The 27,380-nt window shown below is 55.9% G+C and overlaps 1 protein-coding gene across 5 annotated transcripts in view; it reads right to left on the reverse strand.

Annotated features, from left to right (window-relative positions):
* Window positions 1-27,380, reverse strand: part of TTC7A (tetratricopeptide repeat domain 7A) — a 162,701-nt gene that overhangs the window by 14,142 nt on the left and 121,179 nt on the right. For all 5 annotated transcript variants that reach the window (XM_057558077.1, XM_007190057.3, XM_028168483.2 and 2 more), the window contains 5 exons: window positions 25,613-25,773; window positions 12,761-12,877; window positions 9,280-9,377; window positions 7,422-7,556; window positions 1,393-1,595 (listed from right to left, as the gene is read on the reverse strand). In XM_057558077.1, coding sequence (XP_057414060.1) covers window positions 1,393-1,595; window positions 7,422-7,556; window positions 9,280-9,377; window positions 12,761-12,877; window positions 25,613-25,773 — 714 coding nt within the window. The remainder of the gene's footprint in view (window positions 1-1,392; window positions 1,596-7,421; window positions 7,557-9,279; window positions 9,378-12,760; window positions 12,878-25,612; window positions 25,774-27,380) is intronic.

Below are 27,380 nucleotides of genomic sequence, written 5' to 3' on the forward strand. Positions count from 1 at the left end.
CAAACATTTGCTGAGCCGACAGGAAGGCAACATGGCGCCGTGTGGAGGGAACCTGGACCAGGCCAAGATGTTGCTACGTGGGCCTGAGCTAGAAATCCTTTGAGAGATCAGGCTGAGATGGGAATCTCTGTTCTAGTCTGTTTTCAAGGACTCTCGCGGTTAGCAAGGACCTTCTAAAGATGACCTGGTCCAGCTCCTCCCGCACGTGATATTTATATTCTCTGGGCAACATCCTCACCAGTTGATTCATGAGTCTGTGCTTGGACTAGGCCAAGAGTTAAATCGTTTTTCCTGACACTGAGCTGACATCTAACTCCTCGTAGCTTCTACTCACGAACAAATCAGACCCCTTTTGTCAATGATAATCCTTCAGCCACCTGGAGCCATGCTCCTGATGCTTCTGTGTTCTCCATGGGGCAGACGTCAGTGATACCCTCACGGCCATTCTCCTCAGAGAGCTCTCAAAGTGAGACATCTGAGGTGGAACCCAGACCCTGAGACTGGGAAAGACTGTGTTGCTGTGGGCTCCTAAATTATACTTCAGAAATCACTGTGCATATGCAGGCCTGTACACTTTCAATCACTACATTTATCCTGATACCTGCTCTCTGAAAGCAGATAAGGAAGGCAAGGAAAAACAGTCTTCCCTAGGGTATGCTATACCACCTGTTAGAGAGATGTTTCCTGGACCAGAGAATACCCATTGCACAGGTAAGTAAAACTGAGGTTCCAAGAAGGGGCTGACTTGCCCACGATCACCCAGGAAGAGAACAGCAAGGCCAGGACAAAAGCACCAGCATCCTGCTCCCAGCCTCTGAACCTTCTCACAGGAGAGTCATTGAGCCCTGGGCACCCAAGTCCTGGGCTCCATGTCCTAGGATTAGGGGCTGCCGGCCCCTCTTAGCACCCCGAGGCCATTCTCAATGTGTGCTTGAGTCAGGCCTTACATGACAGCCCACCCCAAAACATCGCCTGAATCCCACAAGGAGGCATGGAGCTCCTCTCAAATGGGCAAGGCAGCCCCGTGATCAAGGAGGGCCTGGGGACCCCCGAAAAAAAGCATTTTGGTATCTGCCTAGAGTCTCCAGGGCAGGGACCTGATGAGTACCAGTGAAAACCTTTGGGGATCGATCGCCTTACAGAAACACAGCAAAAGGGAGTCACAAAGAATCAACCAATCCTCCTCATCCTCTTAGGCAGGCTCTGATTGAAGGGGGATGGCCTGTCTCTACAAGAACAGAGAATGGTCTCTGTTCTCCCAACAGAGCAGGAAGGAAGCCACCTCCCCCTGGACAGCAGGTGACAGTGGCAGCAGGGCACTGTAGGCAGTGGAGGCTGCGGGGTGGGGAGGGGGGCCCTGAGGCCTTCGGAGCGGGTGCGGGGCTGACTCACCAGGCTATGCATGATGCACACGCCGTCGGGGTTCACTGTGAGCGCCTCCTTGTACAGCTGCTTGGCCTCCTCCAAGCTGCCCTTCATCTCGGCCAGCCGGCCCCGCATGTAGAGTACCGAGTGTGACGTGGGGAAGAGGCCTGCTGCCTCCTGGATGCAGAAGCCTGCTTCCTTGAGGTGCCGCTGCTCCATGAACAGCTCGGCTGTGAAACCAGAAGGGCAGGTGAGGCGGTGGGAAAAGTCAGAGGCAGCGGCCCCCTCCCGCATCCAACCGTCAGCCCCCGGAGTTTAGGAACTGGTCTTGGGTGATGGAAACCATCCCACCGAGACACAGCACGGGACTGGCTTGCTCTGGGGTGCGGCGGTAGCACCAGGCCGCGGTTTCTGAGTGCTCACTCTGTGTCAAGTTCATGCTCTGTGCTGCACGCAGACCGACTCCACCAACACTCAGAAACCCTATGTGAACAACGCACTTCTATTACCCACTTCAGGGAGGAGGAAACGGGCACAGAGAGGGTAAGGAACTCGCGTTAAGGCCACAGGGAGAGTAAGCGATGGAGCCAGGGTTTGCACTGGGCTGTCTGACTTCAGAGCCTGGCAGTGGGGACATTAGTGGGGTCCCCTGCAGCTAAGCGTTTGATCGGGTGACTCTTCTGTCCCGTCACTTCACCTATTCATCACGTATCTGGGAACAGGGGGTGGGAGGCAGATGAGGTCGCTTTCCAGGGAGGGCGGCTGACTAAAGAGCTAATCGACCTGCATGATCAGGACGAGGACAGCCAAGTGATGCTACCAAGGAGGGGTGGGAGGAGGGAGGCCCAGGGAGCGCCGCGGAGGGCAGGGCTGGGGCTCACACTGAGGAGCTACAAACCCGCCTGCACTTACTGAGAGCTGACCGTGGGCCAAGCAAGCATCTCTTCTCATTTAATCCTCAGGAGTCTGGGAGAGAGACTCTCCTGCGCCCCAGGCTGACACACCAGGCTGAGAGGGGGAGGGCCTCACCCCAGTCCCTCGGTTGGAAGGGGCAGCTCCTGGCCTCCCTCCAAACTCGGGACTTTCTGTCGCATGGAGAGGAATCAGGGACGCACACGCCTTTCAACCAACAGGTGGGGAAGATCCGCCCCACAACCAGTTTGCCTTCTTCCCCCAGATCAGTAGAAAATAGGGCAGTTTCTCCAACTGCGGGCCCACCCACACAGACGCGCATTTCAAACCCACGCTGCACAGGTACACACCCACCGGAGGCACCCTCAGAAGCGCGGAGCATCAGAGGTGCCTCGCAGCCCACTCAGCCTTCGTCTCGTGGCAGCACGGGCTCGGCTGCCCCGCACAGATGGGAGGGAGCACAGAAGGGCAAGCAGAGCCGGGCTGGGGGCTTTGCCAAGAGCTGTTCCCAGCATAGGCCGAGAGCTGAGGTTACACGAGTTCATATTAGGTCTGGGGGCTGGGGGCGGATAACAGACTCCCCAAAGAAAGCTCCCAGAAAAGGTGGAAGACCTGGGCCCAGGCAGCCCATCTTCTGGTTCCAACAAGAAGCAGGAAGGAGGCCTAAGGCCTTGACTGTAGCACACAGCACAGTGGGCACTCAGCATGAATGTGGCCTAAGGTCCACTGTAATCAAAGTAGCTTGAATGCTGCAGAAGGCATTCTGAGCAGGGTACTCTTTTTCTCCTCTGGAGTTGAGAATTTGGGAGAATCAGAGAATTAAACTCAGAGGAGCCAGGTTCCCATGATAAGGTGCGAGAGAAGCACAGGCTCTTGTCCTCAGAGACGGCCTGAATTGGAGATTCCCACGGTGGAAAACTTGGAAGGCCAGGCCAGGAGGGGTGGGCTTCGAACCCGGGGCCCGGCAGGGAGGGCTGGCTATCTCAGCCTCGCTCTCCTTTGCTCTGCTGTTGTGTTTCCTTCCGGAGCTGCCGCCTGGGGCTCTCCGCCGGCTGCCTTCATACTATGTCCAATGTCCAGCTGCTGAGGACTGACCGTGCCTGGCCCTCCCATGAGAAGGAGAAAGAGGAGAGGGGGGGAAAGCAGAGCAGCTGAGCCACCAAACCACTGGAGTGACCGAGGGCAGTGGAGTGACAAGTGCCATCGCTGAGTGTTCTGGGTGCTCAGATGGGGTCAGGCTAGCTGTGCTGGTGTGGTCAGGGAAGTCTTCCTGGGGGAGGCGGCATCTGAGCTGGGGCCTGAAGGCACAGGGACACTTGGACTGGCAGAGAGGAGAAGGGAGGCTGTGCTGACCTGGAGGGCTGGGCCCCACTGTGGCCGGACTTTTCAGGGTCACAGAGGAGAAGGGAGAAGCAGAAGGAAGTGTGTGGTGTGAGTGCTGGGCGTGGGGAGGCCTGTCCTGCACCAGCCCCTGGGGCTGCTTCCTCCATTGCCAGGAGCTGAGCTCAGAGGCCGGCTCTCCACTCCCCCGGACCTTGTCCCAGCAGACACTCCCCAGGCCTGGCCCACCTGCCCACCTGGTCCTGGCCCGCCTCATTAAGCTGTTTACAACTTGCTGCCCTGTCTCCTGAGTCCCATCTCTGGAGGCTGGCCCTGGTCCCTCCCTTGGGAACCCCTCACAGTGCCTTCACATCAACAGATTTCAATTACAGGGATCTCCACCTTCTTTCTTCCTCGGGGCCCTGGGCCTTGTCCTGGGCCCACACCAGAGAACATACCCTGAAAAATAGGTAGGACTGCTTTGCTCCGATGGACTTCATTACCAGTTAGGCAGGAACAGACACAGAACAGAGCCAGAGAAGTGAGGTCTCCTGAGGGCTCCTGGCCGCCTTACAGATAGCTCCTGGCAGGCCCAGCCTCCAGGGCGGGGTCCCTGACCTACACACAGACCCATAGGTCTGGGGGCTGCAATGCACCCCTTTTTCCTAGCCTCAGTGTCCCTGGGCAGTTGTTTTACCCAACATGGTGCTCCCCAGACAGCCGGCCTCGGCTGTAGCAGGAGCCGCGTGGCACGGTGCCCACCCACTGCCCGATCCTCTACCTCCCAGTCCTGGCTGCCAGGGCCCCGAGGTGCCCACACCCATCCCGGCCTCCCCTGGCCAGGGCTGGATGAGCAACCAGTGTTACTGGATTTTCCTTGAATTCTCATAGTCGAGGTCACCACTCCAGCAAACAGGGGCCTTGCTGCCCCCTCCGTGTCAGAGGCCCCTCTCTGATCCCCTTGGTTCCTTCTCTCTCCCCCTCCCTTCTGATTTTCACTTCTCTCATCTCCCTCTCTGCCTGCTCCTGACCTCCTCTCCTATCTGTCTGTCTGTCTCGGCTTTTCTTCTTCCTTCCACCTCTCTCCACCCACCCTCCTCTGTGCTTTCTCTCAGCAGGCTCCAAATGGAAAACATCTGTTCCCTGGAGCTTTGCAACAGTCCCTTTTATTATTTTTTTCTGAGGCATCCTGATCTAACCCTGCACCCAGAGCTGGCTCCAGTCTTCCTGCCCGTCTTGCCAGTGCCGAGCCCTCTTTGCAGGAAGGAAGGCCTTGCTCGGCTGCCGCTGAGCTGAGGAGCAGGGTGAGGGAGGGCCCAGGGCCACGCTTAAGGCCTTGTAGGGGCCTCGCCAGGTGAGATGCGCTTCCTAGAGGCCCTCCGTGAGGCCCCAGAAAGGAGGGGGGAACACCCGAGCTAAAAGGGCAGGGGCCCCCAGGGCAGGAGAGAAGGTTAGACCCTAAAAAGAATACACCTTGAGCCCCGGGGGGGGGGTCCCCAAAACTGTCCCCTAACGGAAATAAGCAGTTCCCCATGGAGCAAACCCTCAGGACATATGGATGCCCAGAAAAAAGGAGAAGGAAGGGTGGGGGAGGAGGAATGAGAGAGAAGAGCAGGGGGCCGGAAGGGAGACCGGCCAGGAGAGTAACACAGAGGATCCAAAGGTCTGAAGGGATTTTTTGGGCTGGTCTGAGACCCTCCATCCCTGGGATGCAGAGAGGGGCACCGTTTTCCTCAGGCCACATGGGTGTCAGGGCTGTACGGGCCTGGGCTCCCGACTTCCTGTCCCGGGAGAGCTCTCCTCACGGACTCAAGAGGAGGGGTTGACGGGCAGAGGGAAGGGAAGAAGGACAACCAGGAGCAAACGAAAAGAGGACACGGGAAGCAGGCACAGAAGGCCGGAGGGAGAAGGGCAGGGGGCTGGGAAAGAATGGAGAGTGGAGGAACATAAGAAAGGAGGAGGAAAGAAGGAAACAAGAATGAGAGGAGCCTGTCGGACCAAGGCTCAGACGTAGCTTCTGTCTCAACTATATCTTTATAATAAATACGCTCTTTAGACACAGCCCTGACCGCCCTACCGCAGGTCCCCAGTCTGCCCAGCCGACAGCAGGGGTAGCTTCCACCTTCGGGGCCACCTAAAGAGCCAGGGCAGCCCAGACAGGGTGGATCTGCCATCTGGGAGCTGGGACTCGGGCTAACTTCCCCTGACCCAGGGAAAGCCCACGGCCGCCTGTGAGCCCCTGGACCTCCAGGGCAGGGGAACTCTCCCTACACCTATTTCCCTCTCTCTGGCACGTTGTTAGCTCCCAGAGACATGAGCTGCAGTGAGAGAAAGGTGGGCCATCCTGCCCTTCTGGAAGGCATCTCTTGACACTCAGGATCCTGGAGCATCTATGGGGCCGGGTGCCTCTCCCATTTTCACACGAACCCACTGCCAAAGAGGCAACAGTTTTGAAACTCATCTCTCAGGCGGAAACCCTCCGTGAGGCTTCTCACATCAGACTGGAATGGGAAAGAGGCTTGAAGAGGGAGGGGAGGAGGAGGACAGTTGGGAGATGAAGGATATAACATTTCCCAGCCTAAGACTGGGTTAATGATGGAACTTACTGCCAAAACAGACGGGGATGCAATTTATCTTGAACCGGACGAGGGCCTTGTTTGTTATCCCTCTGGATTTTTCAAAGTTCCTCTTCCTACTTCAGATGTAACAAGCTGACGGTGGAGCACAGCCCCATATCCCTAGCATCTTAAGGGAGCCTGATGTGCTAACTGGGGCAATATTTGCATTATTAACATGCTTTCCGGTCTAGTCTTTCTGTGAATCCTGGTCCAACTTTTCCCCCCATATTTAGAGCCTGTGGAGGGGAGAGTGGGGGCGTCCTGCATACTAATGTGTCCATATGTGAAATCCATGCAGCGGGGAACCTTAGATCCTCAATCAACAAGCACATTCTAACTCTGACTTGCAAAATCTGCAGGTCCCAGGAACGGAATATCTACTTTGCCTCTTCTCCATCTCCCCTCGGGGCTATCGGCACCACCCCCTTGTTGGAGAGGGCGCAGATAGGAGGGTAATCAGTAAAAGGTGAGGAGCTTCACTCCTGGGTCAAGGGAGCATGTTGGCCTGGTGCATTTTTAGGATTCCACTTATCCTACCGCCTTCTTCTTTCTTTTGCTGCTGCCATTTTGTCTCATTCAGGTACATCTCCGGCCTTGATTCTCTCTTTTTTCACTCTAATGCACCTCTCACACCACTGTGGGATTAAATTTTCTATCACTTCAGCGAGTCACTCCTCAGCATCCCTTAGCCAAACATCAAGGAACCTCACCACTGGGGGTACCACGCTGCCTCTGCCTCTACCGTCATTATAGTGGACAGGACAGAAGCCCAGAACCATTTACCGAGCACCTACTGTGTGCTAACTGCTTGACACACACTAGCTCACTTTAGATCAGGACAGGCAGTAAGTGAGCCGTGCAACTCTGAAGCCGCCGGCCTCCCCAGTACTAACAGACCCTCAAACTCTATGGTGGCAACGGTGCCCACTAGCTGTCAAGAGAGATTGTCACCCGAATGGCAACCCTAGGGTTACCAGCCCTCTGCCTTCAACGAACTTGACCACCAGGCCTCGCTTTCTTGGGGCCAGCACACCTCACCTCTGCTCTAGCTCTCCCGTGAGTTCTCGGGGGTTTGAGTCCTAACTAGCTTTCCTCAGAACACAGCTCCCCAACCTTCGGCTGCCAGGGTGGACCCGGAGGAGACAGAGGGGGCCCTGCTGGCCCGCAGGCAGGGGGGTGGGTGCCACTGGGGCTGGGGACACTCACCAGCCTGGAGCCAGATCTGTTCCAGCGTGGTCCACAGCTGCATGGGGCCCTGCTTCAGAACCGAGCTGGGCACGGTCAGCTCCGACATGGCCTCCTCCAACCGGGAGGCCGCGATGGACGATGCCCGCCGAGAACCTGCAGAGCAAGGTGGGAGGGGCTGAGCCACAGAGTCCGAGTGCCCCACTGCAGGTCCCAGGACAGAGGCTGCGCAGCCCCTCAGGACCGACAGGGCACGCCAAGTCAGGGCAGGGCAGCCTGGCCCAGCAGCCGCAAAACAGCGCACAGACCCACTAGGAGGGGCCCACCTCCTACCCTCACCCAGGCCGGAGAGAGGAGCTTTCTGAAGGGCAATCAGGCGGTGAGCCCACTTCTAGGAGTTAATCACTAGGGAAGAACACCATGAATGTCGGCAACTGCGGGCATTCTACCACTGCCTGGGATACCGAAGACAGAAATGGCCTGACTGTCCGCCAACTGGGATTGATTAAAAATAAGTGAGAGTATAATCATACAAGACTATGCAGTCATTAAAATAACGATGTATAAATATGGGTATCGATGCAGAAAGAGGCTGACATTATACAGTTTGGTAAAAAGAAGCAGATTGCAAAAGAGTATGATCACATTTTCACAAACAAGAAAATATGGACATGTTTCTGAAAGTCTGAAAGGCCATTTATTAAGGTCTGAGTGATGAACTGACGGATGACTTTTCCTTTCTTCCTTTTACATTTTTACTTTCTGTTTTCACAAGTGCCTATTATTTCTTTATAGAAAGGTCCCATTGGTGGTGGGGCTGTGAAGGATCCTTGGGTAGCAGCTCAGGCCAGACCCTGTGCCCTCTGGAGAACTTCTCCATGTGGCAGTTCTGAGTGACATGGGTCCCTCTTCAGGATATATAAGGCGTTGACATTTACAATTCACATGCAGGTGAAATGCGAGCACTTTTTTCCCTCTCTCTCAGAGGCAGTAAAGGCTCCAATAAACTCAGGAGACCTCAGGGCAAACCACAGATGATTTCAGTTTATAAGGCGGGTGTATATAGAGTCCTAATAACCTTGTCCAGGGTTCTTCCCTCTCTAATTGCAAGGGAGCTACACTCTCCGTCACCATTGCCTCCTCGGAGTCTGCAGCTCCATGTCCAGCCCAGCAATCCTCAGACCTGCCTCTCAAGTCAGGTGCTGGGCGTGGCTTCGGAAATCAGCTCCATCACTTGACAATGAAGGCGCAACTTGGTTCACGGCCACAGAAGTGGAAAAGATGAGCAATGCCACCAAATACAACTCCCTCATGCTTCCATTCCTGTGACTAATTCTGCTTGTGTTTTTGAGGAAGGTGTTTGCTTTAATCAGGTCCTGGGTTAAAACATGTCAGTTTGCAGATCCTGAACTTGTTTGAATTTCACAAGTCGTGGATGTCAGGATGAGTTTTTCCAGGAAACAACAGTCAGCTTTGGGTTTGCAGTTGTAAACAGAAGCTCAGCCCTTCCTTTCTACTTGATGGATCTACTGTGGACATTATCACAGCAGACCTTGGCCTTGAGCTTTAGCCTAAGGGGAAACGGTTTCCGTGCTCCACAGCCACCTCTCCACCCCAGTCTCCCCGACTCTCTTCACTCCCCACACAGGGGGTGGGGTCCTTCCCTCACCTACGCCGGCTGCCCACTTCCTGCCCCAGGGTCAGCAGCCATCCAGCCAAGATGGGCCCTAAAGAGGCCCGAGGTCGGCTCCTTAGCACAGGCCCCTCAGCATAGCGGCCGGCAGGAGGTGGGGTGGGTTTGACCAGGCGGGAAGATGCTCAGGCTGGGAGAGAGAGCTGTGGGCTCACGTGGACGGCTGCCCACAGGGCACATTCTTACCAGAGTCTGCATCGTGGGCATCGGGCAGAGTCAAGTGCATGCCACTCTGCTTCTTCAGTGTGAGGCCCTCGCCGAGGCTGCCATCCTTTTCCAGGCCTCTGGAAGGTAAGGGAGGGCCAGGCCCCGGTGAGGCGGAGGGGGCTGGCATGGAGAATGAGGGGAGCCTTGTGCCAGGCAGGCTCTGGGGCTGAGAGTTCAGGCCCGAGAACAGAGCCAAAGACCACTAGGAAGGATGGAGACAACCAGAGCAGCAGGCCAGACTGGAGCTCAGGCTTGGGATTCTAGAATCTGGCTCACCCCAGATGCTAAACTGACATATTAGTCCTGAGCACACACACACACAGGGTGCCCGCTGTGTGCCTGTGGGGCCGTCAGCCTCCTCACTAGTCCCTAACGCTGCCACATTTTGTTTCCAAAGCTACATGCTTACTCATGCTGCTGCCACCAAGCAGGTTCTCACCGTTCTTCTCGGTCCACCCAAACCCCGCATTGTTTAGAACCCAGCCCGAGGGCCCACATCCACCTAGAGGCCTCCTCTGGCTCCCCTGCCCTCACGCTGCCTTCCCTCCCTGCTCTCCATCAGCGTGGATCCCAGCACCACGTACGCCGAGGATGAGAACCTCTCCCATCCATCTATTCCCTCTTCTACTTTTCGTTGCCCTCTCAACGTCTAGCAGAGAGCCAGGCACAGAGCGGGCACTGTGGACTGGCTTCCAAGGGAAGCCTGGTTTTGCAGCCCCCCACCTTCCAGGGAAGGAAGGCCCAGATGCCACTCCCTGCCTCAGGTTCCCCCTCCCCGGGGCTACCAGGGTGGCCCCGGAAGAGCCAGAGGGGGCCCGAGGGTGGGAGATAAACAAGCCCCCCCAGTTCCCCAGGTCCCTGCAGCTCCCACAGGGCTAGGGAGGCTCCTCTTTTCTCAAGAGTGGGATGCGGGGGGACCACCAGCTCAGAAAGGCAGCACAACTGGCTGTGCCCATCCTGGGGCACACATAGCCCCCAGGCAGCCCCTGCCCACTGCTGGGGGGGGTGTCTGTGGCCTTGAACCTGCTGGCTGGGGAAGCTTAGAGGACTGAGGCAGAAATGGCAGGAGAGGAGAAGGCAGGCCCAGCTGGGGGCCAGAGGCCTCCTCCCTTCAGAGGGGCACCAAGACGATGGTCCCACAAATAACGCCAGGGCTGGGGTATCCTTGCCATCCTAACTCCGGTTCACGTTGAACTTGGTTCTTTGGGTGCACAGCCATCTTTGTGGGCATTAGAGGAAACCATCCACAAAAACAGTTGGTTGGGCTGGTTCCCACCTCTCACACCCTCTTCTCATTCCCAGGAGGCACCTGAGTGCAGTGCAAAAAAGCCAAGGACACTGGGGGAGAGCCATAGGGCTGCCCTCCTTAGCAATGTGACCCTCGGCAAAGCTACTTAACCTTTCTAGATCTCAGTCCTCTCTTCTTGAGATGATCACAGTTATTTTGTGGAGTTAATGAGCATGAGAATGTCCACCTCACAAGGTCGTTGTGAGGACTAAATGAGAACGTGGGCAGGTGCCCAGCCTGTGCTGGCCTGGAGCGGATGCACAGACACAGCTTCTCGTCCTGAAGCGGGCTCTCTTAGGGCTCCAGAAAGAGCTCATCTTGGGTACCTCTTGCCTCCTGGTCCTAGGCCCCTACCCTGAAGAACCTGCCAGCCAGATGGAAGGAGACAGTCCAAGGTGAGCGTTTAACAAAGACCCAGATGGAGAGAGGGCCGCGCTGGGGCATCAGAGGCCGGGCACTGGAGGCTCCTGGAGGGGCCGTGTGGGCTGGCCCCAGGCAGAGCAGAGGAAGGAGGCCAGGGAGCAGAGCGGGAGGTGGAGCCGGCAGGGTGGGGCGGGGCAGGCCAGACTTTCAGGCTGTGGTTTCTGGCCTTGATCCTTGATTGCCCCAACCCAGGTTTTACAAGCCCTAGTTTCTGCTCTGTGGCTCCAGGTTCAGAAGGAATGCTCCCTCTTCTTGGGCAAGCCAGGAGGGGATTGGATCCAACCCTTTGCTCCCCACAATTTGCCTGCAGGTAGCTGGCCAGGCTGAGCTCTGCTCCACCCTGGGTTGGTGGGGCCGGGGGGTGTTTGCCGGGGGGTTCCCCAGAGATGAGGCTGCGGGTGGTGACTTGAAAAGACCCCAAGGCAAACCAGACCGCCCCACCCTGGAGAGCACCTGACAGCTCCACAGCTCTGCTGCTCCCGCAGGGGTGGCACAGGCTAAGCCCTACACGCTGGAGACGAGGCTGCAGCTCAGAGGGACCCCATCATGATCGCCTGGATGAGCAGGCAACCGGCCACCCGGCTAAGAGGCGCTCTCTGCCAGCGGGACCTGTCACAGCCAGTGAGTGGCAGAGCGAGTGGCATCCAAATGCGGGACCCCTCACACCAGAGGCTGGCCCTCACCCTCACAGCACCCAGCTGCCAGGTGGTTCCCCATTTCCCTTCTGAAAAGTCCCTCACCCCAGAGCCGCCTGCTGGCAGCTTCCACCCACCGGTCCTGCTGGGCCCTGGAATCCCCCAAGCCCAAAGGCCTGCAAAGAGAGGGCCGACCCTACCCTGCCCAAGGATTTTACTCCATCAGATTATCCTGGGGCCTCCTCTGTAAATTGCACCTGTAGAGATATTCCTCTGGGGATTGTAAGAGGCTGCTGGGCTGCCAGAGTCCCTGTGAAAATACATATACCTACCAGAGTGGGGTCCCTTGAGGAGATGACACAGCCAGACAAGGGGAGGAGGTGGTACCAGGGGACCGGGAAGGGGCAGTGCACCGCCCCACTCGGAAATGAGGCCCATTTCTGCTTTGGGCTGTATAGGCTGAGCCCAGGTGTCCCAGTAGGTCTGAGCAAAGACTTTCTGCAGATTCAGCCTGGACAAGAGTGCCCTGCTCTGGCCCAGGAGAATCCCAGAGCTTGGGCTGGGAACTGGAGAAGGAGATGGGATGTGTGGGGACAGTGGGTGAGTGGGGAGGAGTGGGGGCCCTTTTAGAACTCGGCTTCCTCCTCCCCTCCTCTCCCAGCTTCCAAATGGAACCAGGAAAGAAGTGACAGGCTCCACAGGCTGGGGCTCAGGAGATCCAGGTTCAAGCTCCACCACTACCATTTACAGGAGAGTGGCTCTGGCATGTTATATACGGTCTCTGAGTCCCAGTTTACCCCCTGGGGTGAGGTAAAATCTGACAGTGGATAAGATAAAAGCAGCTGATGGGGGAGATGCTTAATAATGATTTCTCTTCCTTCTTACCCCTCTGAACTTTAGTTTCCTAAACAGCCTCTTTCTGTACTTTAGAGAGGATTGTCAAAAGGTTAAAATTAGGGCAGGGATGTAAAAGGTCTCAGAAGCAGTAAGTCCCATTCCCTCATTCAAACATCCTCAGCACCTCCACCCACCAGGCATCATGGCCACTCAGCTGTGTGCTGTTGCCTTGGCAACCACCGCCTCCCAACTCCATCTGGAGGGACCCGCCACTCACCCCAGCTGGGAGAAGCTGTACAGGGTCTGCCACAGCCGCAGCATCTGTCTGCAGGTCACAAGGGCTTCCTCTGGGCCTTTCAGTATCTGCTCCAGCTTCACCTTGGTGAACATCAGGCTGTGGGGAGAGAGCACGGCAGTTAGAATGCCTGAGGGGGCCCCCTTCCCCTGGCTTTCCTCCCAGGGTGGAACCCCAAGGGATTATGCCCACCTCCCCAGCCCTCAGAAGGCAGAGTGCCCACAAGCACAGTGGCCTCAGCTGTACCCCTGGACCACGTGTTCTCTCTGTGCCTCAGCTTCTCCATCCTCTCTGCCAAAGCGCAGAGCACTCTTCTGCATTCACCAGTGTCCCTGTCGCTCACGCTTGTCCCCTGGTGGTGTACTATCCCGCCCACCCTCTGAAGCACTGTCCAGGGTGGTTACGGTGTTGTTTTCTTTGCCCCTCCTCTCCCTCCACACCCTCGGCTCTGCAGCATCCTCACTGAACACGTGCCTATCTTTTTACTTATATGGCCCGCCAGGCCCACGATGGGGCCTTATGTAAGAGACAGACCCAGAAGCAAACTTTGACTCAAGGAATGAGGCTAAGCAAGGAACTGGTGAAAAGGTCACAGAAGGGCAGGGTTCTGCTTTCCGCCTCACCAGCAGGCAACAGGTGCTCAGTTAACATCTCCTAATTGAATGCAAACTGTATCCTGACCCTGTATACCTGATGAGGGTCAGGTTTTACTCTGTCAAAGGATTCTTCCCTGGATAGCCAAAAATTGCCAGCCCTCCTTATACATTCAATAGGATGAAAGTGACATGAAGTCTTATTCCGTCACCGTTTAGGAACAACCTCAGAATCTCTCTCAACCCCCAACCCTGAAGTCCTCTGGGGTAAGAACAGTGGGGATGTGGCCCTGAGAGGGGCTGGGAAGAGAGGGACAGTGCTGGCCCACCGGGAGGCAGGACGCAGGGCGGGCGGGCGGGCTGCCTCCCTCTGCCCAGGACACAGACAGACCGGCAGAACACTGGCTCAGCATGACCAGGACGGGGTCTGGATGCCCTGTGGTGCCAAGTGATAGATCTTTAACTGCTGGGGAGTCTGGGGTCCTGGGGAGGGTCAAGGCAGTGGCTGTTTACCCACACATATGGAAGTACTGCCATCTTTTTACCACGGGTACTGCCAGCCACACTGACGCGCACCAGCTGCCTGGCAGCCTGCGGAGAACCTGGCCGAGCCACTGAGGCCCAAACAAGGCTGTGACTCCTGGTTCTCAGTGGGTGGTGAGCAGTGACGCCCTTCCATTCACGGCACTGCTTTTGGGCAAACCCGAGTATCAGGCCCTGAATTTGAGTGCTGCCTGGTGGTGCTGCCGGCCCTCCTGAGGGTGGCACACAGGCCCCCGTGGATCACGGAAGCTGAGTCCTGCGTGGAGACAGGGTGCACCCCCATGACCGAGGCTGCAGCAGAGGGCAGGCCCCACACTGGGAGGCCAGGCCTCCATCTGGGGGCTTCTCCCTCTGACCTTCCCCCTCAGTCAGGGCCCTGGCCTCCCCTGCTTGCACTGAGTCCTGGGCCTCCAGCCTCACAAAGGACTTCGATGGCTTCACTCCATTCCTTTCTTCTCACACCTTGTTTTTCTCGGATTGTGACTTGGTAGAGAATAAAAAGGGTGGAATTTGCCTCTTTTCAGTGGAGAGGGTTTGGGTTCTGGGCAAGGATTATTTTTCTTCCTCACTTTCCCTCAAAAATCCATGTCCCTCCTCCGCCCCTGCTCACAGGGTCGTCCCCACTACCACCACATGGCCTCTCCTCTCCTTTTTCATCCCTTCCCCCATGCTCAACTGTAAATCCCACCTCCCCCAGGAAGCCTTCCCAGACTCTCAGGATGCCCTGCGCCCTCCTTAGAACATTTACTAACGAATCGCCCGGCAGGCCTACGAGGTCCAGAGGGCAGAAAGCGTGGTCCCCACACTGCAGACTGCACGGGTCTGGTCAGGAATGTGGTCTCAGTACCCCGGTGGGAGCTGCTGGGGACCCTGGTCCTGCCATCCCCACTCCCCTTTCCCGGACTCTCAAAAGGTCCAACACTCCACAGGTATTAGGAGCCTCTGCTTCAGGAACATGAAATAGAAGACACAATTTCTGCCTTCAAGGTGACAATCAGTGCTAAAAATGACAAATTGCCCAGAGAATCCAGGGCTGTACTTTTGGATCAGACTCAGTGCAAGGAAAGAACAGATGAGGGGTCTTGCCGGGGCTGGTGTTTGATGGAGAGGAGGGTGGGGTGGGATATGGTTGGGAGCTGGGGGAGGGAAGAGAAGCATGGGGGAGGGGGAGGGCCTGCGGCTGGAACAGGTGTTGGTGCTGGTGCGAGTGAAAGCTCCTCCCCCTGGAGGTTTGGGACACCCAGGCTTAGTCCACTCCAAGGCTGCACCTCCTCGGGGCAGGGCCACTGGGAGCCGTCCCTGGGCAGACCAACCCTGCAGCATTCCCCTGCTCCCAAATCTCCCCAGACAGGCCTCCTCTGCAGCTCACCCCTCTCCGCCCCAGCCCTTCCCCCTACTGCAGGGGTCCGTGGGAGACCTGACCACATCATATGCCCGGAACAGAAGTGGCTGAAAGCTGAGCTGGCATTACAGTGACTTCTACCAACGCAGACTCTGACATTCCATTAGCATGAGTGACCCAGAGCGGAATTTCTCAACCCAACCACATCCTTTCCGGGCTGGGGCAAGCACTCCAACAGTCACCCTCCGGTTGGATCCCTCACTCCCAGATCCTGGGAGGCTCCAGATTAGCTCCTGAGATTTCCTTGGTTTCGCAGTTCAGCGCTGCCAGAACCGTCCTCCTCAACAAGGGGCCCTGCCCTGACTGTCCGTGCCACCTTCCATCCCTGCCACCTCTCCCCATGACCTTGGGTACCTGTGGGCTGCTCACAGGGCATAAGCGGCTCACTGCAGTGCAGGACAGGCTTTGTTTCACACTGTCGTCCCTGCTGGGGCTCACCCTTCCTCTCTGACATCCGGCCAACTCCTAACCAGATGTCACCCTCTGACCTTCTGTGCGTCCCCATGGGGGCTGCACCCCGCCCCACCCGCCATGGCCTTTACTACATCGTGGGGACGTAGTCATCCACACACAGCGGCCACGCCTCTAACTCACCACTGAACTCTTTCCGCCTGGCAACGGGGATCAGCAAACAACCCCGCTCCTTGCCACTCTTCTGAGACAACCAAACCACTGGTCCTGCTGGAGCACAGAGCTCCCCTCTCCATCCCATCTGCCAGGATGGGTGGCCCAGTTCTTCACGCAACGGTACGAGGAGGCTGGCAGTGCCCTAGGGTGCCACTGTGGCTGGTGGGGTCCACACCAACAGGCCAAAGCCTCCTCAGAGCACCGTGCTTCGTGGATGGGGCCGTGCGGAGGCCGCTGCAGTGAGGGCTGGGGAACAGAGGGGGCGAGTCCGGGCTCCCTCCTCCCTTCAAACAGCCCAGCCCCTGGCATACCTATTTTATATGCTGAATGAGTCTAAAATGTCATCGGAAGAAAGGATTCTGAGACTTAAAAAAAACCCCACAATTTTAATCCAACGGTTCCAGTCCTCCTCCAAGAAGCGTGGCCACCTCTGCCCTTCTCTGAACGCTCAGGACAATCTTCAGTTAGCACTTAATTACTCTCTCTCATATATGTATGTATGTGTGTGTGTGTATACACACTTTTTTCTTTTTTGCCACATTGGCTTATGCTTTTAACAATGAAGATAAACTCATATCAAGCACTGAAATATTCAAACACTCTAGAAACAATCTGCAGCCAGTCCTGCCTATAGATGGTAAAACTACCACTTATCTTGTCCTGTGTCCTGCCGCGTGTCCCCACCTGGATGACGACTGCCTGCAGGACAGGACCCTGCCTCCCTCCATGTCAGTGCCCTCCTCGCCTCCCCAGTGCCTGGCACAGAGCTGAGCACATGGTGTCCGCTTAGCTTAACACTATGAAAATGCGTGTTGTTACAACCCTCCAGCCATGGCTCCGCGCCTCGCAATCCATGGTGAATCAGAGCCGGCTTGTGGCAGCCCCACGTCCCGCTGCTGGCTCCTGGCTAGGAGGCAGGCGAGCAATCTGCTCACTGATGCCTCAGAACTGCAGAGAGGGCTGGACTCACGCAGCCCACAAGCAAAGTGCTGGCTGATTCCACTTTAAGCTGTCCAGAAGCAAAGTCTCCCAGGGCCTGGGGAGGAACAGGGAGTTCTGGACGTGACATGAAAGCGTCTGGCTCCATGTGACTGGGGGTCTTCATCCCAGAGGACGGTCACCCAGGCAGGGCCAAAAGCACAACTGAGGAGAGTCTCTGAGACAGGAAGGCTGGGGTATTGGAATCTTGCAGCCCTCCAATGACCTGACAAAAGCCATTCCGGAAGAGGAATGGCCACATTGCTGTCCTGACCCTGCACTGTAACGTCACTCGGTAGACAGACACTGGCCCAGGAGTGAGAAACCCGAGCCAAAGTCCCAGCTTTGCTGCTACCCAGCTGGGCATGTCACAGGTTCCAAACCTGTGAAATAGGAGTGGAGTCTCTTGCCCTGTCTGCCCCAGGGACTCCTGCAGGATGAACTGTGATGACCCAGAAGCAGCAGCTGAGAAACCCACAGCTGTACTAAGTCCTTAAGCACAGGCCTGCCCAAGGCTCAGGGAAGGGATTCCTTTAAAAATGCAGGCCTAGCAGACCCCCAAAAGCAGTGTCCAGGCCAGGTGTCTCTGAAGGCTCTCAGAAAACCCCAGAGCTTCATGGCCTGTTCAGCAAGGCAGGTGGCACCTTTGGCTCCAGGTGGTTCCTGGGACCAAAGATGGCCATGAGAAAGGAAGAGGATCAGAGGGGAGGGACAGAGCCACAGCCAACCCGGTCAGGGTGAATGAACCTCGGCCGTGACCTTGTCTTGCAAGCACCTTCCTGTTTTTTAAGATGTAGAATAAACACTGAGGTCTTTTAAGGCCAAACGCGCGCCGCCATTGCATCTGAAGGCAGATGTGAAAGTGAGAGTTCTCTCTGGGGAAGGCGAAGGAGCAAGCGTCAGTGTAAACGCCATGCCCTCTGTCCCCGCTGCAGGGGTGAGGCTGCTGGGCTGCGGGGAGGAGAGTCCTGGGTCCTGGCACTCTGAGCACTCCAAAGGCTGAGGCATGTGCACCCTGTTCCTAGCAAGGAGGCCCAGTGTAGCCGCGGGCCCACCCTCTAAGAGCACACGCCCTCCCTCACGGCCACTGGAGCCTTGGCAGCCCATGCCGGCCACCTTCCGAGTCACCTATATGGGTCAGCACCTGGGGCCAAAGACAGGTGCCCATCGGACCTGAACAGAGCCAGCCCCTGCTGAACCGTGAACGATCTCAGCCCTGCAGTCAGTCAGTCTGTCTGTCTGCATCTGGGCCAGCCCTCCTCCAGTGGGGGAAGAGAGACACCAGCGAGGTCAGCGTCTCTGGGTGTCGCCACAGGTCACTGGCTTTGCCAATCTTCGTGATCGCTCTGGCCAAGGGCTGATGATGGAGGTTCCCAGGGGAAAGCTCGGGTGGGCCTAGTGCCCGCCTCCTCTCTCTCCTCCCAGGCCCTGCCTGGCTTGAACTCCTGGGCCAGGATCAGCCTGCTAATTATTTGTCAAAATGATTAAGACTTGGAGCTATTCCCATTTGAGGCTAAGACAAATCATTTCTTTCCACTGCTGTGAAGAGGAACCATCTCAGGGTGCGCCTCCTCAGAACTGGGTGAGCATAAGCCTTTCCAAAACCTTTTTTTTTTTTTTAAAGAATTATTTTGTAAACGGGGGATATTTTTGTGACAGCAGTTCTGGCTAAGCAAGCACTGTCCTGGGGTCAGAGGTCATCTCGTCCATCCCCCTCCCCCAGGGCCTCCAACCATCTTCCCCGGTGTTCCCTCCCTGCTGCTCACCCCAGCACCCCACTCTCGGTGGCAGGGGGGTGCTGGCGGAGCAGAGCTGGCTGCAGGGAAGGACATGGGCTGTGTGGGAGGCACGCACAACGGGCCCACGTTTTTACTTTCATGTTCCTTGAAAGAAGTTCCCTATAAAATTTACTCAGCATGTGCAATAAACACTTGAACACGGTACCTGCTGTGTACCTGAGGGAACCACCTCTGGCCCCTGACTCACTCCCCAGCAAACAGGAGGATGTCGTGCTGAAACACGGCCTTTGGCATCAGGCAATGCAGGTACGCCTCCAGGTCCTGCTGCTTCCTAGCAGGTGCCTTCACCTCTCTGAGCTCTACCGGATGTTGGTAAAGCAGGGACAGTAACGGCACCACCAAGGAGGGCTGTTGGGAGGACTAAGGGCAACAGAAACTGTCAAGGCAGCCGGCCCCGGTGCACAGCCACCCCTCAAGAAAGGTCAGCCCTCATCCTGAGACCACTCCATCATTACCGGTCTTTCCTACCAGACCCTACGCTCGGGGCACAACCACGTCTTTCTTATCTCTGTCTCCCCAGTGCCTCACCTAATGTCACTCAACACATCTTTGTTGGACAACAGAAGAAGAAAGTTGAGTCACGAGGACTCACCGAGGCCTGGAAAGCTGTAGGGTCCCCATGACCAGGAACCAAGGAAACAAAGCTGCAGAGCATCCTGCAGAAACTCTCTCCTCTGGTCCCACTGCCCCATGTGTGCGTTCCGGGGCCCAGGCTTCTGGCTCCTGGCCCTCTGTAGTGGGGGAGAGGGTGGCGGCAGGTATGGTGAATGCACTAAAGGGGGTATTATCTCTTTAAAGGACAGTAATTAGTAATTCCAGCTGATGGCTGTGCTGCATTGTTTTAATGAAGAGTTCTATTTTTATAGAAAACACATAATTGAGTGGAAAAAGCAGGCTGTTCTCTGAGTCAGGCGGCCACGCCTCTGGAAAGTCTAACTCCTCAGCCAGGAGGCCAGAGCCTGCATGCAGCGTGGGCTTCTACAGGAAGTGGGTCTTGTCCCGGAAAACGGGGCCCAAGTCTGATGACCCAAGTTCAAATCCCAGCTTCCCTTCTTGTAGCCATGTACCCTCTGGCCAGTCATTTCAACTTCTCAGAGCTTCAGTTTCTTACCTGTAAAATGGGAATGACAGTATCACTACACCCTGGGGGCTGTTATGAGGAAACAATGCACATAAAAGGCCTAGCACTTCATAAATGGTTCAGTCCACGTTTGACCTGTCATTACTACTTACCTAGCCCCTATTATGTACAGTTGCTTACTTAAGCCCTCTGTGCCTCTGTTTCCTCATCTGGAAAGTGGGAGTAACAATAGTTCCTACACCTCCCACAGTTGCTGAGGGGATTAAATGAGTTAATGCACGAAAAGTGCTTACAGCAGTGCCTGGCACAGAGCAAGCACTGGGTGTACTGTTATTTTGTTATTATTGAAGCACCTGGGGTTCAAGCGTACCAGGGTTGTTAAGTCAATCAGCTGCCTTGGGTTCTAGTTCCTGCTTTGCCACTCATCAGCTTTCTGACCTTGAGAGACCATCTAACTCTCCCGTTAGTTTCTTTACCTTTAGAGTAGGAGGGCTGTAAAGCCCAAAAAGTAAATAAATCAAACCAAAGCAACGACAAAACAGGGTGAAGGGGTATGAGAGCACTCTGAGGGCTGTAAGAGCCAACATCCCCATGTGTTCCCTTCCCTCCTTCCAGAACAACGAACAAAACAACTCCTACGGTCTACCCCTCAGGGGGTCTAGTGGTGTGCTGGGTGTCCAGCTGTGGGTTCCCTACAGGGAGGAAGGGGAGGCAGAGGACAGGCGATAATCTCTGTCCCAAAGGTGCTTCCACACTCTCGGGGAAGCTCAAGAAACACATCCAAGGCAATTAGGAATCGAAACAGAAACGAAACAGAAGAAGAGAATCAGATACTCAGTTGAGTGGTTCAGCTCTGAGTACAGGAGCTTCAAGGCCTAAAGTGGAGCCCAAGGGGAGTCTCTGAGGATGGGCAGGATTTGTAAGCAAGGCGAGGTAAGGAGGGTACTTCTTGGGGCTGGACTGTCAGGGACAGGCCTGAAGGCCTGGAGGTGGGGCTCAGAGGCCCCATCCAAAGCCCAGGGTGGGCGGCAGGGAGAAGGGGAGGAGCAGCCCGTAAGTGAGTAGGAACCAGCCACTCCCTCGCCTGCAAGGGCTGTTAATCACCTGGCTCTCACCCTGGCCAGGTCACAGGTCTCAGGCTCCTCTAAATGCCACGCCTCTGGGAGAGACTCCACCAGGGCAATTAACTGACTAAGCTCACACTCTTGCTCTTTGAGGATATTATTTTAAAGCTCTAACAGGAGGGACCTCCCTAAAAGGGACAGGGCCACAGTTAGGCCCATCTTTATTATCTTCCCATAGACTAATCCCTAACTTGCAAGGGACACTTACAGCAGCTTTTCTTAGCCCTAAAAAACCAGTAATTTGGGCTTCCCTGGTGGCGCAGTGGTTGGGAATCCGCCTGCCAATGCGGGGGACACGGGTTCGGGCCCTGGTCCGGGAGGATCCCACATGCTGCGGAGCAACTAGGCCTGTGAGCCACAACTGCTGAGCCTGCGCGTCTGGAGCCTGTGCTCCGCAACAAGAGAGGCCGCGATAGTGAGAGGCCCGCGCACCGCGATGAAGAGTGGCCCCCACTTGACGTAACTAGAGAAAGCCCTCGCACAGAAACGAAGACCCAACACAGCCAAAAATAAATAAATAAATAAATTTTAAAAATTAAAAAAAAAAACCAAAAAACAGTAATTTTTCCTTGGTTCTGGAGGATTACACTGACTCATGTCCCCCAGTCTTAAGGTTCACACTGATCCTCTACCTCTGAATGAATTCATTCAATGTGATCTGATGTTTAAAATCGACAGCCCATAAGCTTCCACGTCCAGGAGTTAGCACCTCGTTGCTTCAAAAGCTCTGGCCCACCCGCAGAACAGCCGCCTGCGCCCATGGCACCCCCGGCCTTATCTGTGCTGACCAATGGCTGGCCCAGCTTCCCTCAGCTGCAGGTCACCTCCAGTTACCCCCAGGTGACTCTCCAAACACAAATTCTTGACCTTGAAAGATATGAACACAAACCACACAGAGCCATTCCATAACCATTTTGGGGTGGAAGAACTTCCAGAAAGCAGGTCCTTAGATGGAACAAAAGTTGGCTCCCAGCCAGGTATAAGACACTAAGAAGCAAACACCTTGGTCTTGGTCTATAATCTCTGCCCAGTGAGCAGACCTGGGGACCTGAAGACCACCCACTGCAGAGGGGAGGCCAGCCCTACTTCATGGGCACAAATTCGCCTCCTGAGCCCTCTCCCGGGGGCAGAAAGGCTGGGTCACTCTTGCTTGAAAGCCAAGGGCCCCAGGCCACAGTGCCTGCCACCAGAAAATGTTGATAGGCGTGAGGATCAGGGAGCGAAGAGCTAAAAGGGCTTTAAAACAAAGAATTCCTTTTGGAAAAACCTGCAAATATCTGTCTTCCTTCCTTTCCTTCCTCTTCCCCAAACAAAATAACCTAGACCATCTACCCTGCTAGTTGGAGTGTGAACAGAAGGTTACAGGGAGACTGAAGACCCTCTGACCGCAGTGTCACGTGGAGCGAGGTTTCAGGAGGGCTGCAAAGAACCACCAGCGAAGGGAAACGCTGAATGTCAGGCTAGCTTCACCGATGAGGAACTGACCTTTGGGGAAGAGTGTGCCGGTGCCAGTGATTATGCCTGGTTTAACACTTCCCTCCACCACATGGCCTGCAAGTTTACCCCATGGCTCCTGTCCTCATCAGGGGATGTGGCAGCCAAAAATGTTTCATGAACCTGGCAAAGTGATAAACTGTTTGTGCTAATACCTTTGATTCCAACCCCCTCACTGGAGTGCTGGTATTTTAAGCGTCCCTTTGATCTACTCCAAGTCCCTAATAAGAACCATCCAATAAACACGCTGGGTTTAAGTCAGAGACATTAACAGAAGCCGCAGGACTCTGATCCCTTCTGATCGGTGGAATGCACCACTAGAAATTTATCACACGCAACCTGAGAAAAAGGTGAGGCAGGCCAGGGAGAGATCAGAGCGGTACCCTCGAGGCCAACTTGGCCTTAGCCGGATTCAGTCACGGTCTGGCCCCAGCTAATACCTAGTTTATCAGCTCAAACATTTTCCAAAACAGCCCAGGTTTCCTGGGGGAGATGCTGTGACCAGTTCCATTTGCTTACAAGTGGTGAGCTCTGGCTTGTCAAGAGGGCCATATAGCTCCTGCTCTGGGGAGAGCTCCCTAGGGCTCCGACACCCCCTCCCCCAGGACCTTCCAAGGCCCCCAGGACCTGGGCTGGGCTGGCCAGAAACCCAAGAGGGGTGGGAGGAGGCGGCCCTGCCACTGAGGGGAGGGGAAGGGAAGGGAAGGGCAAACCAGTTTGCTCCTCTTCTGTCAGCCCGATAGCCTGGGCTTTCAAAACCGGTCTGGCAGGCTGCCAGGTCTGGGGTGGGAGCAGTGACTGACAGGCTGGTTATTGGAAAGCTCCCATCATCAGCCCAGGAATGTTGTTTGGTTACTATGGCGACCTCCCCTACAAGCGGCCTGACTAAAGCACAAGGAATCTGCTACCTAAAACCAGCACCCCACGGAGCCCATGGCTTCAGGGACCAAGCTTAGCAGTGGCCTGTTCCCCGTGACCCTCCTGGCTGAGCCTCCCAATCCCAGGACTGGAGAAGGGACCAGCAAAGGCATCTCCAAGCTTGCTGTGGGGATCTCTTGCATTCCGAGGCCTGGCCTGGCGTGGAACGCAGGTGCAAATAGGGAGCCTGCTGCCCCCTTGAGGCCCCCGGCAAAGTGGCCAGCAATGGCCAGGCCAGCACATGTGTCCAGGGCTCCGTCGGAAGCCCTCAGGATTTCAGGAAGCTGCTCGGGTGTCTGGTTCCCACCATGCCAGGTTCCCACTGTCCCCGCAGGCCCATCAGTCTCTGCCTCACCACGTTTCTGCCTTTTTAAACTCAAGCTCCATTAACTAAAGGTCACCCCACAGCTTGGAAATCAAGATCCTCTTTGCTTTGCTTTCTAATCCCTGAATTCAGGAAGATTTTCAAAAGTCAACTCCACGAAAGCTGGGTTTTTCTCCTGGAGTCTTGAGTCTGCCCCCCAGGAATGGCAACCTCCTGTGCAGCTAAGGAGCTTGAACACCTTTTCACAGCTTCCCCTGCCCTCATGTGCAGGATGCCCTCCCCTACCTCCCGGCCCACTGCGGGCACTTGCCTCCCTCGGGTCCCAGGTCCCAGCCTTACACTGTGGACCATCTTCCAGACCCACCCCCACTGCTGTCCTTGAAGCCAGTTGTAAATTGACTGTGCGATCTTTTCTTGTCTGAGTCTCACAATAGTCCTGTGAGGCAGGACAGATGTCAGTCTTTCAGCAGCTGAGAAGATGCAGGGGCAAGCTGCTGGAGGCACCACAGGTGACAGCCAGGGACCTGCTGTGGATCCCACGTGGGGACAAGCGCAAGAGGAAAGGGGTCTATTCCACCCACCAGCATCCCCCTGGGCCAGGCCTCCCAGACCCCTGACACCAGCCTGCCAGCCTCTCCTACACTAAGGCAGTCTCTGCAGAAAGAAAGAGCCTCTACAAGGTCTCAGACACCTGGGACCAGCGAGGCACTGGGTAGCAGACAGACCCAGACCAGGGGCCTTTCAGTGCCTGCAATACAGACCTTGTTGAGGACGCTGAGGTCAGGGCGAAGGGGGCTGAGTTTTTTGTTTGGCTGCAGTGATATTTACTGGATCAGGGGTTTAATTAACTGGAGCCACACGCAGCTTGTTCCCAACGCAGGGCGCAGCTGCAGAAGCAGGACGCACTTTCAGTGGAAGAGCAATGACATTCTTCAGCGATCCCTGACCAGTAATGGACTCAGCGACATTTCCTGCTAATCCAGGGGTCTCATCCATGGGGAAAAGTATGGACTTATTTGCAAAGAGCCATGGTCACACCCTAGGGTCACTCCACAGGGCTGGGTGGCAGGTGGATTTTCCACCCCCCACTCAACTCGTGCAGTCAGATGGGAGACGCTGGCACGGGAGGATCCTGCACTGGGCTGGGGGCAGTGAGGGGCCAGCATGTGGGCCCCCTTCCCTGGCCTCCACAGGACAGCTCTGCTCCCATCTGTTCACGGTTTCCACCTGCATGAGAGGTTTCACTCAGAAAAAAGACAGTGTCTGATGCCTGGCCCAGCCTCTTGTTTCTTCTGTGACATGCACTCTGACCCAGGGGCCGGGTGAGGCGACCCCTCCCCACTCTAGGATTCTAACCCTCTCATCGTGACAGTTTCTGTTTCCACCGAAGCGTAACCGACAATAAACGCACACACACAGAGGCACACTCATACACACATATGTGCACACACATGGCTGGCAGGAGACCGTGCGTCAGACCCTACCAGATAGGCATGAGGATGGAGCTTGGAAAAAAGCCAGGTAACTGGTACTGGAAGAGGAGGACCCTTGTCCTTCGTGTATTTGTATAAAAGTAAAAAATAAACTTCTACACGGTAGGTCTTGCTGTATTATATTTGGGATTAGGTAACTAATCCCTTGTCCGCACAGGTTGTTTTATCTACGTGTAGTATTCCCTAAGCGACCTGTCTTTTAAAGTGAACTGATTTCAGTTTTAATAATCTCTCAAATGCAGGGTGGAGACCAAGAGCCAGGGCTGTCTCCCGAATGCAAACAACAGGCTACATGGAGCTGCCCTCGCACCACACACCAGGTGTGTGCCCTCTGCTCACACCTGGCCAGAACAGAATGCCAGAGCCAGGCTCTGCGCCCACAGGTCCCCGCCCCACCCTGACGCCCAGTGTGTGCACGACCAGCCCGCCAGCCCAGCAGTGTCCATGGGGAACTCACTTGAAGTTCTCGGGATACTCCGTGATGGCCATGTTGATGACGTCCAGGGCATGCTGATAGTGTTTCTGGGCGGAGAAAAGGAGTGCCAGCAGGTGGAGGGCATTGGCGTCATCCTTGCACACTTTCAGGGCCTCCTGCAGCTGCTCCATGGCGCTGGAGATCTGCCGGAGAAAACTGCCAGCTGAGCGACCTCTTCCCCAAGGCCCACACCTCTCCCCAGACTCTGGGGCCAGGTGCCAGCCAACAAGGGTGCAGCAGACTCAAGTGAGACCCCAGGCACTGTGGGGCAGGCAGGGGCTCTGATGAGAAAACACCCCCACCCCCAAATCACATGGCCAAGAGGGATCTGCTGTCCAAAGTCAGGCCCTGGAAGCTAGTACTGTCCCCACGCAAGAGGGAAAAGAGGGGCAGGTTCACAGCGTACCACGAAGGATCGGCCGGGAAGCACCAACTAAAGCGGAGGAGTGGGGCTGTGAGGAGAGGCCACCCGGACCACTAGCTACGGAACTCTTCTCCGAACCTGTTCACGCAGTGATGGGGGCTGACAAATGCTGCCTCCTACTCAGAGGCTCACAGTGGCAAGAGCTTAGGCTCTGGGGTCAGATGGGGGCATGGATCCCAGCTCTGCCACTTCCTAGCTGGCGCCCAGGGCAGGGGACTTGGCCTGTCTGAGCTGCAGTCTTTACGCTGCAAAATGAGGGTAACAGTCATACCTATAACAGTGGCTGAGAGGGTGAGACGACGTAGGAAAAATGTCCTGCTGAGTATCGAACACGTTTGAAAACGTGAGTTTCCCTCTTCAAGCCCCCAAAGCCCAGGCAGCTAATGAACAGGTAAGATCCTTTCTTCCAGTCCTGAGGTACTCTATCCACACCAGGACCCCGTCCTCCCAGGAACCTCAGGAGCCCTTTTCAGAAAGTCTTGTTCTTCACCAAACCTCAGACCCCAGTCTCCAATGCTCCTTGAGGGGCCTACAGGACACAGGTCAGCTGGGGCCTCTGGTCCCTGGCGTGCCTGGCACGTGCCTGGTCTCCACCCGGCCCCTGCAGAGGCTGTGGGCACTACTGCCAGGCCCAGAGTCCTCCCACAGGGACCTCCCCTTGTGGAAAGGTCATGGAAAGTAAAGGAGGGAGCTAAGGTCAGCGTGGCTCCTGGCCTGGCTTGCCCGTGCCTCCCCAAGGCTGCTCCTGCCCCGTTATTCCGGGCTGGGTGTCCAAATCCTCGGCCCTCACGACTTGAGCAGCCATGCATGCTCTGGGCAGGATGGGCCAGAGGAGCTCAGAGACCCAGGCAAACAGGACTAGCTTAGAGTTCGTTCAGGGACCTTCAACCCCCTGAGGTTACCAAGATCTGGGTCCCCAAGGAAAATGGGTGCCAGACTCCACTGGCCTGGCCCAGTCATCTCTCTGGGAGGACAGACGCCATTCATCAAAGGTGGCTGAATACTTAAAGATATTAAAACATGCATCACCAAAGGTTTATCAGGAACTTGATTGGCAAGGAAAGCACCGGTTCTTTTACAGAGGGCTAAAAATAAACTGGTCTCGGGTATCTTTGCGTCCATGCTCCTGGGAACACCAGAGCAGACCGATGTTTCTGGAGAGAGCAGCAGAGAGGTACGAAGTGCCTCCTCCAGGATCTGGAAGTCAGGAGCCAGGGGCACAGGGGGAGAGGGGCTGGAAACACAGCTCCCTGAAGATGAGACCAAGGGCTAGAAGTTGACATCAACCAGTAAAACCAACCACCAGGCCGGTGGACAAGGCTCCAA

Source organism: Balaenoptera acutorostrata, chromosome 12 (assembly GCF_949987535.1).
Source record: "Balaenoptera acutorostrata chromosome 12, mBalAcu1.1, whole genome shotgun sequence".
NCBI classification, from domain to species: domain Eukaryota; kingdom Metazoa; phylum Chordata; class Mammalia; order Artiodactyla; family Balaenopteridae; genus Balaenoptera; species Balaenoptera acutorostrata.